Source organism: Pipistrellus hanaki, assembly GCF_964339955.1.
Source record: "Pipistrellus hanaki genome assembly, chromosome: 2".
Lineage (NCBI taxonomy): Eukaryota > Metazoa > Chordata > Mammalia > Chiroptera > Vespertilionidae > Pipistrellus > Pipistrellus hanaki.
In genome coordinates this window covers 68433777-68447416 of record NC_140504.1, presented here as the reverse complement: position 1 = coordinate 68447416, position 13640 = coordinate 68433777, and the positions used below count along the sequence as shown (strand labels likewise).

Sequence of the window (13640 nt, the reverse complement as noted above, 5' to 3'; positions counted from 1 at the left end):
CCAATTCTTAGCTATTGTAAATTGTGCTGCTATGAACATAGGAGTGCATATATGCTTTCTGATCGGTGTTTCTGTTTTCTTAGGATATATTCCTACAAGTGGGATTACTGGGTCAATTGGAAGTTCCTTTTTTAATTTTTTGAGGAAACACCATACTGTTTTCTACAGTGGCTGCACCAGTCTGCATTCCCACCAGTATTATAAGAGGGTTCCTTTTTCAACGCATTCTCAATAGCACTTGTCATTTATTGATGATAGCCATTCTGACAAATGTGAGATGGTAGCTCATTGTAGTTTTGATTTTTATCTCCTGGATGATTAGTGACTTTGAGCAGGTTTTCATATGTCTCTTGGCCTTCTGTGTGTCTTCTTTTGATAACTGACTATTTAGGTCCTTTGTCCATTTTTTGATTGGGTTGTTTATCTTCCTTTTGTTGAGTGGAATGAGTTACCTATAAATTTTGGAGATTAAACCATTATCGGAGATAACATTGGTAAATATGTCCTCCTATGCAATGGGCTTTCTTGTTGTTTGTTGATGGTTTCTTTTGCTGTGCAGAAGTTTTTTATTTTGATGTAGTTAATTTGCTTATTTTCTCCTTAGTTTCCATTGCCCTAGGAGCTGTATCAGTGAAGATATTGCTTCGGCATATGTCTGAGATTTTGCTGCCTGTGTATTTCTCTAATATTTTTATGGTTTATTTAAGTCCTATATCCATTTTGAGTGTATATTTGTTTATGGTGTAAGTTGGTGCTCTAGTTTCATTTTTTTTTGTGTGCATGTATCTTTCCAATTTTCCCAACACCATTTATTGAAGAGACTATCTTGACTCCATTGCATGCTCTTGACTCTCATCAAATATTAATTGAGCATAATGGCTTGGGTTGATCTCTGTTCTGTCTCATTGGTCTATATTTCTGTTCTCGTGCCAGTACTGGACAGTTTGAGAATAGTGGCTTGTAGTATAGCTTGCTATCTGGTATTGTGATCCCTCCAACTTTGTTCTTCTTTCTCAGGATTGCTATGGCTATTTGGGGTCTTTTTTTTTTTTTTTTTTTAATTCCATGTGGATTTTTGGAAAGTTTGTTCTAGGTCTTTGAAATATGCTATTGGTATTTTAATGGGGTTTACATTGAATCTATAGATTGCTTTGAGTAATATGGACATTTTAATGATGTTGATTCTACCAGTTCATGAACATGGTATGTTCTTCCATTTGCTTATGTCTTCCTTGGTCTCTTTTTTCAGTGTCCTATAATTTTCTGAGTACAGTTCCTTTACCCCCTTGGTTAAGTTTAATCCTAAGTATCTCAAATTTTTTGTTGCAATAGTAAATGGGATTGTGTTTTTGTTTTTAGTTTCTGTTTCTGTGAGTTCATTATTGGTATATAAAAAAGCCATGTATTTCTGGGTGTTAATTTTGTATCTTGTTACTTTGCTGAATTCATTTATTAGTTCTAATAGTTTTCTGATGAAGTCTTTAGGCTTTTCTATGTAGAATGTCATGTAATCTGTAAATAATTACAATTTTTCTTCTTCTTTTTCAAATTGGATGCCTTTAATTTATTCTTCTTCTATGTGCCCTGACCAGAAATCCAACCCCAAATCTTGGTACATGTGGGCAACACTCCAACCAATTGAGATACCCAGACCAGGGCTGATATGTGCTTTTGATATTAAAAGAAACATACTGTGTGTTTGCATAACCCTGCCTAAGTAACATCCTAAGATGTGTTAATATGATTTTAAAACCAAGTTAACTTGAATATAGAGGAATCAAATATTAAGGAAATATTTTGCTTCCAACTAATTTAGACTGCAAAGCATAATACCAAATGGAATTTTTTAAATCCTGTTCTTAAGTTTGCAAAATATCAAATCTGTAAAAATACCTGCATAGACTGCAAAGAACTAAAATAAACTGTGGGCTTAGATTTACTGAGTTAGAACTATGTCCTTAATATTAAATAGTAATGTAATTACTCTGCAAATAATGTAATTCTTTATAATTAATTGCTTCAGGTATAAAAAGTACATATAATTCCCTCTTCTGAGTCACCTTGAAACATGGGTGATAATTTATCATACCTTAAGCCCTTATGCAAATATACTCTCATTACATTTTTCTTGTCATGACACTATGAAACTGAGTATAAAATATCATTTGATAAGAGTATTTTAATACATATAATGACCTTTTAAATCCACTTTATAGAATAACTGTACTTACTCTGCTATTTATTTTAGCAAGTCAGTGGGCTGTTACAGACATGTGCTCTCTCTGAATAATTATGTAACTTTTATAATAAAAATGCTAGGAATATGACTGTGATTTCACCATACACAGAATGAGAAACCTATCAATACTGTTCAGGAGCAAATAAGAGCACAGAAATATGTGAAATGAAATTTAAAAGAAGCTGAGCAATCAATAACTGTCATGTAAAATCATCACTATCTGTTTGTCATAAAATTGATTTACCTTTGGTGAACCAGTTGGACTGCTACATGGAGAACGAACGATGCCTTTCTGAATCAGATCCAGGCGGGGAGGCACGGGAGGCAGGCTGAGATGTGGGATCTGCAAAGGATCCTGTTGGGGCTTTCTTCTCTGTGCAAGGGGAGATGACCCTGGTGAAGTGACCGGTGAATTCTGCCTATCAGCACACTAGAATAAAAAAATATATAACAATGCTGTTTATTTGATGTGTAAAGTAAATGCTTTTCATAAGGAAGACAGTTGGTTTTGAGAAGGTGTCTGCCATTGAACATCTGCTGAAATAACTCACTTAGTTAACTCTGATTAATGATGGAAAGAGCTTACACTGTCCCTCAAGGGTGTTATTATATAAAGAATAAATGGACAAGTTTCTCCTACATATTGTAGAAAGGGCCTGAGAAAAAAAAGAACAGCAAAAGCATAGTTGAAAAACAATTGAATGCAGACATAATTCTAGAAGGAGAAACATTCAATGCAGTAATACACATTGTTCTTGGTTATCTGTATTATAGAATTTTCTTTGGTCTTTGATTTATAGCACATTCTAGAACTTAGAAACCATTTTGTTCTATATAAAATATGTATGTATCCAGTGTGTAATCTACTTTCCTACAAACAAATTAAATCAGGCAGGGTTTTAAAAAATTGTGTATTTAAAATAAACAGGTTTGAGCCCAAGTATTTTCTTCCCCAATCTTCATGTGGAAAAGGAAATTTCAAGTTCATTGTTATTTTTTTTAAATTGATTAACTAAATCTATAAAAGTCTGTGCTTCTGCTAAAAACTTATATATTTCTATGCCACTATGGCTTTTCCATTTTGTCTGGTAGATAGCATCAAAAAGCCAATAACAAGCACTTCTATTTCTATGTATATTACCCTTTCTGCTTTGGAAGTTGTTTTTGTTAATGTGAAATAACCTGATTACTACTTGGTACAAAAGCCATACTAATTAATCAAGTGGCCTCACCAGGACAAACAACAATCTGTTCTGATATATTAGGCAGTTTCCTTTTCAAGGCTGTTAACTAGCTTGTTGGAGATCTAGGCTTAATTTTTACACTTACTGGGTCAATCTAGTGTGCTTTGATATTCACCTGTTTCCTAATATTAGTATTTCCTAATATTATAAAGAGTTTAAGCTTGTTGTTAAGCCATTTCTCCTCGAGCATTACTCACCTTTAGAAGAATAGTCAATGTCAAAAATTGACAACTTAATTCAAAATCTAGTGACATTGAGGAAGATTTAGCCATTCTGTCTTTATCTAACTGAGATGGGATGACAGATTTGTGTTCATATCCACACTTAGTTACATTTTGTAAAAATTTCTAACTCACTATAATTGGGTTTTATCTTATATTTTTCTCATGATTAGACAGGGGTTGCTGGTTTGATAAAAAAGACAACAGAGGTAAAGTAACATTTGAACACTTCATGTCAAGGGTCCACACTATCGATAGGATTGATTAGTACTGATATTGATCTTGATTATCTGGCTGATGTATTAACTGTCAGTGTTTCTTCATGGTAAAATATAAAGTTACCCTCTTTTCTCCCCCTTTCCCTACTGTACTCTTTGCAAGAAAGTCATTATGCACAGACCACACTCAAAGAGTGGGTGTTTTGTTCCCCCTTGTGAAGGATTTTAAATAAATTTGAGTGGCTAAACAGAAGACCATACCTCAGATATGCCAGAATACTGTCATGACATTACTAAAATCTCAAGTCTTTGTCTCTTTCAATTAATGCCAAATAATTTTTAAAAGGTTACTACATTTAGATATAACTTCATGACAATTTTAAGAACATGTTCTTTTTAGCAATTTCAAGATTCTTTTTATGTCTCTTACCTGTGATAAGAAAATATCTTCAATTGTTATTAAATTGAAAGAGAAAAATAGTAGAACCTTTATAGTTATAAATTGATTTTAATGCAGTCAGTGATTCTAAACAAAATAACAATTCTACCCATAAAGGTCATTGGGCCTTACATGGTCATAAACTTGAACCTTATGGAATTAAAGCTATCAAATAATGATCATAGAACAAAAATAATTCCTGATATAAAGGTATGTGTATCATGTGTCATAGTATTTCAGATCAGGAGATGTCACAGCCAGCTAATTCTCCAAATTCCCTATAAGATAAATTATATTATCTGAAAACTAGCAAGGTTTAACTGATAAAAATATGTTGTTGATCTGGTTATCCTCCTTTACAAAAAAAACAAAAAAACAAACAAAAAAAAACAAATCAAGAAGCAAGCCATTTACACAATTCCTATCCCAAATTATTCCTATCCCAAGCAACATACAACTGCACTTCACTAATTTAGGTATTTGCAGATAAATTTTTCAGTGCTAGCTGCACACATTGTTAAGGCTACTGAGCAAGACATATGCTCCACCAAGCACTTTCCTTCCACAAATATCTTCCCGTTTCCCTCATTACTTGAAACAGCCCATTACTACCAGAACTTGACTACCACTTTAATTGATAATATTTAAGCAATTACCAAATTCCTGGTATGTTTAAATAATGGGGTGGATTTTATTGGAAATGGATGAATTACTAGACATGGCAAGGGTATAATAAAAAGTCGCTAAAACAGACATCCAAACCAATGTGTGTGGTGCAGCAACAACCTTGAAATTGTAGATATTTCCAGACAAGCACAATATCTTATAGCTATGATTGTAATTGGAAGCAGACCTCACTTAGGACAATTCATATTATAGTCTAAAAATGATTATGGACTGTCCTGAAGAATAATTCATTTTGAAGCATTCCAGTACCAGTAAGTTGGCTGAGGAAGAAGAATTTTGTGGATAACAGATCTGTATGTAGAGGGACAAGAATGTTTTATCTTTATTGATTATATGGATTAAATTCACTATAACTTATTTATTTTACCAAGTTCTCCTAAAGCATAGTAGATAATTTAGCAATGCCCTTTAGATAATAATGCATTATTCTTTGCTGAACACAGCTATCTCTATAAACAATTCTGCAATTAGAGGATTGAGTCTTTGCATCAACTTTTATTGCTGGTAAAATTCAATGCTAACTATGAACATTTCTAAAAGTTTTTAATAGTTGGTCACATAAAAGGTAATTTTTAATTTATTTAACATTTTTATTTACTTCCTATTTGAAAGTCTAAGGAACAAAGAAGCCTAACACAATGCTTCACACCCCAGCTCATAAATAAATGAGACATTAAAAATTCATGACATCAAACTTACCAGTTCAATTTACAGAAAAGAAAGAAAAGCCATTTTTCCCTTCTGAAAATATAGAAGCAAAATAGATTGATTTAAGGTAGATCCAAATAATTTATTCTTTAAACTATGCCTGTATATATATATTTGAACATTCAAGTGTCAACTGTAAAAAACTTTATTTTTAAAGTACCATAATTTCTTTGTTATAGGTAGTCATCAGGAGTGACAAAGGGATATATCTAGTCATCTTTAGTCTCCTGATTCTATTATTCTCTTCATAGATTCCACAAACATTCCTCTTAGCCCTTCACTCTGCCTTCTTCTTCCACAGATCACTTAAGTCATTTATCTTTCTCTACTTCTGACAGGTGATAATAGGAACTTGGGGGAATAAACAACAACGGACAATAATACTGGAATCCATCCTTAGGTTTAAAATTCTAAGATTGTGCTAATTTAATCACCTCTAACTGACTTGTCCTGTAATCCTCAGAATGATTACTGTTTCTTATGCAACTCTTACTAATTTGCACTGTAGTCTCAGAATAACTACTATTTCTTATTCTGTCTAGAAATACGGATTTAAAATATTTACCTAAAAATCTTGAGTAGAGAACAGGAAAATTTTATTTAAATATTGAATAATGAAAGGTAAGCATTTTGTTGATAGGGATATACTATTGGAGTGTGAATTTCAAGTGTAGCTGTCAAGATAAAGGTCTCAAGCCAACTGATTATAAAGAATAAGGTTTTGTTTGTTTGCTTTTAGAAAACCACATAACCACATAATTAAATGTATAATCTGACTTCATATGCACATATTTCCTATATGTAAGATTTACATTTCAGCTAAAATGTTAAATGCCATGCAAAAATCACTGCCTACTGCTATTGTTTCTGGTGGATTACAGAATAAGGATAATTTATTTTGTGGAGACTTTATGAATTAATACAATTAAATGAAATATGATAAAATACACTGCTATAAAACATTTAACTTTTGTTTGGATGATATAGTTAGGAGCACTGACTATTTTTGATATAGAAGTGACAGATGCAACCTATTATACATCCAGTCAAAGTTTGCCCATTTTCACTGTGAGAAGATAACTCTCTTAGAGGTATCTTTAAACAAAATGTTCTCACTCTTCCCATTTCCTTTTTTGTCCTCCACAATTCCTCTCACTACCAGGCCTAAACAAAGCAATAGTGACAAAATCAAATATCTAAACAGATGGATTATTTCCACACTAAATACTTACAAGGCATTCAAAAGTCAAACAGAAATGCTGCTAGGATTATTTGCTATTATTAAACTGACCAATAGCACAAAAATGAAGAAACGTAGTTTAAGAGCAAGAATAAGTTCATAAGTTCAGGAGAATGTATTTTGTCAAACTTTTCATTATAAAAATGTTTTCTTGGTTTGGGCACTCCACTCTTGACTTTTCAATTGTGTTTTATTTCATTTTTTTTCCTCCTCATTATTTAGAATATTCTTCATTAAGGCATTCTTAAAAAGATCCTGTTCTTTTTGCCACTGCCTTAAGTGAATCCCTTTCTTTGTTACTCCTTCATCTTTAGCTATCCACTTTATTAAGTTAACAAAATAGAAAAGTATGCAAAAGTTAACTAGTAAAACATAGGAAATAGGATGTGGACAGAATTTATTGCACAATATTAAAATTAATTTATATAGAGGTAACTGCAAGAGTTGGGAAGAGCCGAAACCGGTTTGGCTCAGTGGTAGAGCGTCGGTCTGCGGACTGAAAGGTCCCAGGTTCGATTCCGGTCAGGGGCATGTACATTGGTTGCGGGCACATCCCCAGTAGGGGGTGTGCAGGAGGCAGCTGGTCAATGTTTCTCTCTCATCGACGTTTCTAGCTCTCTATCTCTCTCCTTTCCTCTCTGTAAAATATCAATAAAATATATTAAAAAAAAAAAAAAGAGTTGGGAAGAATGGAGCCATGACTTCAAATCACTGGATAGCTGATTTGTATAATTCTATTTCTTTATCTTTGGGGTAACATTCAGTACATTCAGTTTTTTTCTAGTAATGTATTTGCTTTTAGAACTTCAGAATAGATTGTCTTTTTTTATTTTATTTTATTTCAACTCCTTTCAAAATACAAAAGTTGGGCACCCGTATTATCAGCATACTAGCATATGAGTCTAAGAATTTTTCACAAGTTCTTTAACACTAGTAGCTGATGAGTACGTCTTTAACAAACTGGAATCCTGGAGCGCTAGAGATTTAAAGACCACATTTGATTCTTTTATGTCTACCTACTCACCAACTATTCCAAGGCCTTTGCTTTCTGAAATGCATAAACGCTATTCTTTATTTCTCTGACAAAATTTAAAAAATTCTTTAGCACTTAGAATTGGATGCTAATGACTACCATAGTGAATAGAGAGAGCCGAATTTATAATTTTAACAGAAAATTCTGATAGAAACGGTCCAAAAAGTAAAGTAGCCAAAAGCCTGTCTCAGCATGCTCAGCAATTACCAATAATAATCAGGGACTCACTCAATTTAGTCACTTCATTTTGTCCATATCTTTTTTTTTTTTTTTTAAGAGTGACTTTTTTTTTTTTTATAAAAGCTTTAATAAGATCTATTATAATGGAAATGGAAAAACATTTATTAAGAAATTTCAAACCCAGGCAAGATACTATTAAAAACAGGACAAGAAAAAACCTCTCCAATTACTAAGATGGGATTTCTGACAATCTAGGAGATAATCAAAGTCAATTTTATAATATTTTTAACAAGATTTTTATTTAATGAATTTTCATATCTGAACAAGATAGATACACATATCATACAAATGATGAGGAGGGCTCTTAGAGGCTCAACATTTCCCTCTAAATGAATGAAAATTGATGAAGGGGACTTATATAAAAATTTTATCACAAAAATATAATGTTTTAAGTGTATTCTCCTTTCTATTAACTATTGTCTTCCTTCTTTATATTAATTTGTGAACATAACACAGTCTAAAGTCTTTAAAAATCATCTATACAGATTGTTATTCAGAAGATATCCATTAGAAAAACATTTACACACACAATTATTTGTAGGATAATTATAAATGATTTATGTTCATCCATTTTGTAGTATCTGTACCACTATTCCTTTAAAATAATAAACAAAAGCTTATATAAGTAATGTAGTACATTAGCAATAGAATCCTTTCCTGCTTGCTTAGTCATATTTTTCAGAAGCCTCAATTTATAGGAATTCAAGGAGAAACTCAAAGTGAAAAAGAAAAGTTCTATCAACTTGATATATAGATGCAGTGGATCCCCAATCAAAATCCCAGCAAGTTATTTTGTGTTATCATAAAGCTGATTCTAAAGTTCCAATATTGAAGGAGAAGAACAAAACTATAGTAATGATACTACCTGACATTAAGACTTACTATAACTACAGTAACCAAGCATGTGTGCTATTGGCAAAGAATAGCCAACTTCATCAATGCAATATAACATAGTGCCTAGAAACAAACACATAAATAGTGAACTGATTTTTAATAAAGGAGCAAATATAATACAATGGAGTGGAAATAGTCTTTTCAACAAATAGTGCTGAAAACAACTGGACATCCCCATGCAAAACAAACAAACAAACACACCAAAAAAACTAGATACAGACAATACGCTCTGACAAAAATTAATTCAACATGGATTACAAACCTGAATGCAAAATCAGCAAACTCCTAGAAGAAAACAAGAAAAATATAGATGGCCCTGAGTTTGGTTGGATCACTTTTTTAATAGAACAAAGATATAATCCATGAGAGTAATAACTGAAAATGTGGGCATCATTAACATAAAAAATACCTGCTCTTGAAAGACACAATCAAGAAAATAAAAGGACAAGCCAGAGATTAGAAGAAAATACATATATAAGACAAATCTGATAAAAGGACTTTTATTCAAAACATACAAAGAACTCTTATAACTCAACAATTAAGAAAACTAACAATTGTACTAAAAAGAGGGCCCACAGCCTTAAAAGAAACCTCACAAAGATATAGCGATGGCAAATAAATATATGAAAATATGGTGCACAGCATATGTCATGAGGGAAATATAAATTAAAATGAGATAACACTGTACACCTTTTTGAATGGCCAAAACCCCAACCACTGGCAACGCCAAATACTGAGGATGTCGAGCAACAAGAACACTTATTCACTGATAGTGGAAATGCAAAACAGTACAAACACTTTAGTTTGGTGGTTTCTTACAAATTAAACATACTCTTACCGTATAATACAGTAATCATACTCTTTGGTGTTTACCCAAAAGAGTTGAATACTTCTGTCCACACAAAAATCTGAACACAGATAGTATTCATCGTAATTATTCTTAATTGCCAAAACTTGGCAGCATCCAAGATAACCTTGAGTAGATAAATGAATAAATAAAATGTGCTACATCGAAACAATGGAAACTTACCTAGTACTAAAATGTCAAGCCGTTAAGAGACATGGAAGAATCTTACAGAATATTACATCATGAAAGAAACCAATCTGAGAAGGCTATGTACATACAATTCAAACTACATGACGTTCTGGAAAAGACAAAACTAGGGAGACAGTAAAAAGATTAATGGTTTTAAAAAAATAAGACTAATGGTTGCTGGGGAGTGGAGTGGGGGAGATGAACAGGCAGAACATTAAAGATTTTTAGGGAAGGGAAAATTCTCTGCATGATTCTAACAGTAGATATGTATCCCTATACATTTGTCAAAATCATAGAATGAACAACTCCCAAAATAAACCCTAATGTAAACTACGGACTTTGGATGGTAATGAGATGCCAACAGAGGTTTGTCAATTATAACAAATGTTCCACTTTGGTGGGGGATGCTAATAATGGGGCAGGTTATGCATGTGTGGGGGCAGGGGGTGTATGAGAAATCTCTGTAGGGCTCCCTCAATTTTACTGATCCAAAAGCTCTAAAACAGCTGTAAAAGTCTTTTCTTTTTAGTTCAATTTTTTTTTCTTAATTTTTAAATTTACTGGGGTGACATTGGTCAACATGAACAAACAGGTTTCAGGTGTGGATTTCTATGTTACAAGATATGTCTATTGCACTGTGTGCCCACCACCCAAATCCAAGTCTCCTGTCACTATACATTAGGACTTCTCCCTGCACCCTTTCTGCTGGAACCACCACACTACTGTTTGTGAAAGTCTTAAAATAAAAACAACACAAAGCAAAACCACCACCACCACCACCAAAGTCCTCTAACAAGGGGAGAGGAGAATTGTGCTGCTTTTCTTCCTGTTGGAAGGAAATGTAGGCAGGCACCTTCCTACTTTTACCAAGAACATGGATGTGTGCGTGTATAAAGTGATGTTCACTATTTTAAGTTATTATTCATGTTCCACTAATAACTTCTGGAAATGTTTACACAATCAGAAGCAATGAAGAACAGGAAAACTGAAGCACACTTGGAGAAAGAGTGACTGGATTAAAGAGCTGACTTCTCTTTGAAGTTTGACAGGGAGGCAGTCAATAAAACTGCCAACAGAGTACTTTAAAGTACTGCAAACAGCGTCACAAGTAGAATAACCCCAAGGGCACAGTTTCATTAAAATGTGAAACATGCCGAAGCCGGTTTGGCTCAGTGGTAGAGCGTCGGTCTGCGGACTGAAAGGTCCCAGGTTTGATTCCGGTCCAGGGCATGTACCTTGGCTGCGGGCACATCCCTGGTAGGGGATGTGTAGGAGGCAGCTGGTCGATGTTTCGCTCTCATCGACGTTTCTAGCTCTCTCTCTCTCTCCCTTCCTCTCTGAAAAAAAGTCAATAAAATATATTTAAAAAAAAAAGTGAAACATTGTTAACTACACAGAGTTATACTGCTTCTCCTTGAAGCACCTTTTATGAGAAGGACGTAATCTCCAGGCTCTATAACCCTGAACATTCTTTAAAGTTTCACATTTTATTTTAAACATTTCTATGAATTTTGAATCCTGATACAAATATATGTGATTTTAATTTAAATATATGGTTTCCCTCTTTTCTTGCAACCTCCCCTTAAATCTTGTAGCAAAATGTAAGCTGAGAAGTATGTCATGTTGATTGTATTGGCTTCTTATGCCCTTTGGTTCACTCAGCTGCATAACCAATTTTGAGCAGTCAGGGAAAGGTGACATGTAATTCAGAAATATTTCCATAAAAATAGCTGAAAAACAAGAACATCCTGAGAATTAAAGGAATAAACTTCGGTCACTGAAAAATGCTCTTATGCAAAACACCTATTGCTCCAAAATACCAGACACAGCTGGTTTTATTAAGCAGTTACTATTGAGTTACTACTTTAGAGAATACTTAATCATTTTAATTTATGTATGTAGAAAATAAAATTCGGAAGCTCATGCAAATTATTCAGTCCTTAAAATGTAGTCTTAGCTGACATGTCAGCAACTTTGCATTTTCTCTGAGTTTTGAAAATAAAAGACTGTTTCTGAATACATTACTTTAATGTGACCATGTAATGAAATCATAACTATGTATAGATACATTAAAAAATTACAACCAAATGCTTGTCAAGCTAATACAGTTTTAGTGTCTAATAACAGTATCTAAAATTGAAAAAATAAAACTTCCATAAATGTCTTAAAAATACTGTTATTTAATTCTTAGAAGAACAACAATATTTCAGGAGTCTTAAGTAACATTATATAAGAAATTAATGTTAATAACAACTGATATTAAATGTATATTATGTGCCAGGACTGTTCCAATGGCTTTACATATATTAATTCATTTAATCACAATCCTCAGAGGTAGGGTTTCACAGATAAGATCACCGAGTGATGAAGCACAGGATTAAATAAGCAACTTTGCCCTCCAGGAGCTCAAGATCCACTTGGAGTGGCCAAGTCAAGTACAAGAGTTCAAGTGCTTGCTTCTCCCAAATGACTACCGGTACATATTCAAACTGTTTTTGTGGAATATATAACAACTAGAGGCCCAGTTCACAAATGCATGCACCAGTGGGGCCCTAGGCCTGGCCTGCAGGATCAGGCTGAAACTGGCTCTCTTGACATCCCCTGAGGGGTCCTGGTTTACAAGAGGGCACAGGCCAGGCCAAGGGACCCCACCAGCACATGACTGGGGCCAGGGAGGCACACAGGAGGTTGGTCAGCTGGGGAGGGTGTGTCTGGACCCTCTGGCTCAGTCCCAATCAGCCAGACCCTAGCAGCAAGCTAACCTACTGTCTGCCTCCTGGTGATTAGTGCATGTCATAGCGACTGGTTGACCAGTCGACTATCTGTCCCCTGGTGGTCAGTGCACATCATAGTGAGTGGTTGAACAGCCTTAGCATATCATTAGCATATTACACTTTGATTGATTGAATGGACAACCAGACAACCAGGCACTTAGCATATTAGGCTTTTATTATATAGTAGGATGTCGTCAAGGTCTTCTATAACATCGCGTAGCACTTGGAAAGCAGTGTTTGCTTTGTTAATCACATATAATGAAGAAAATGCTACTAATTTGCAGGAAGATCATTAAGAAAATCAGTAAACTTAATGCAATTAAATGGCAAACATGAACCTGTGGCTCTGGATTGCTTAAAGTCATCCCTGACTGTACCAGTGGGCATAGTGGGAGAAGTAAGGATGACTGGTCAGCATGATTCCTCTTGGGTGGTATTGGTGTTTCACATATCTGGCCCCACCCACTAAATGACTGGTTTTCCCTGCCCATCAATCACGGTGAAAACCAAAAATGTCCCACATATTTCTGAACACCCTTGGGAGGCAGAACTACCCTTGTGGAGAATCTTGTTCTACACTGTGGATGCTTATTTTGAGTTTTTTATTTCACTGGGACTGCAATCTCTGTCATTATGCCTCCAGCAAAGGCTCAAGCCCTGCAATCAG

General features: G+C 34.1%; 1 protein-coding gene and 1 long non-coding RNA gene across 9 annotated transcripts in view; both read right to left on the bottom strand.

The window, feature by feature from the left end:
• Window positions 1–13640, bottom strand: part of LOC311618287 — a 1465663-nt gene that overhangs the window by 1104548 nt on the left and 347475 nt on the right. The window lies entirely within an intron of this gene.
• CBLB (Cbl proto-oncogene B) overlaps window positions 1–13640 on the bottom strand; it is a 228781-nt gene that overhangs the window by 54895 nt on the left and 160246 nt on the right. For all 3 annotated transcript variants that reach the window (XM_084875699.1, XM_084875701.1, XM_084875700.1), the window contains exon 11: window positions 2484–2669. In XM_084875699.1, coding sequence (XP_084731825.1) covers window positions 2484–2669 — 186 coding nt within the window. The remainder of the gene's footprint in view (window positions 1–2483; window positions 2670–13640) is intronic.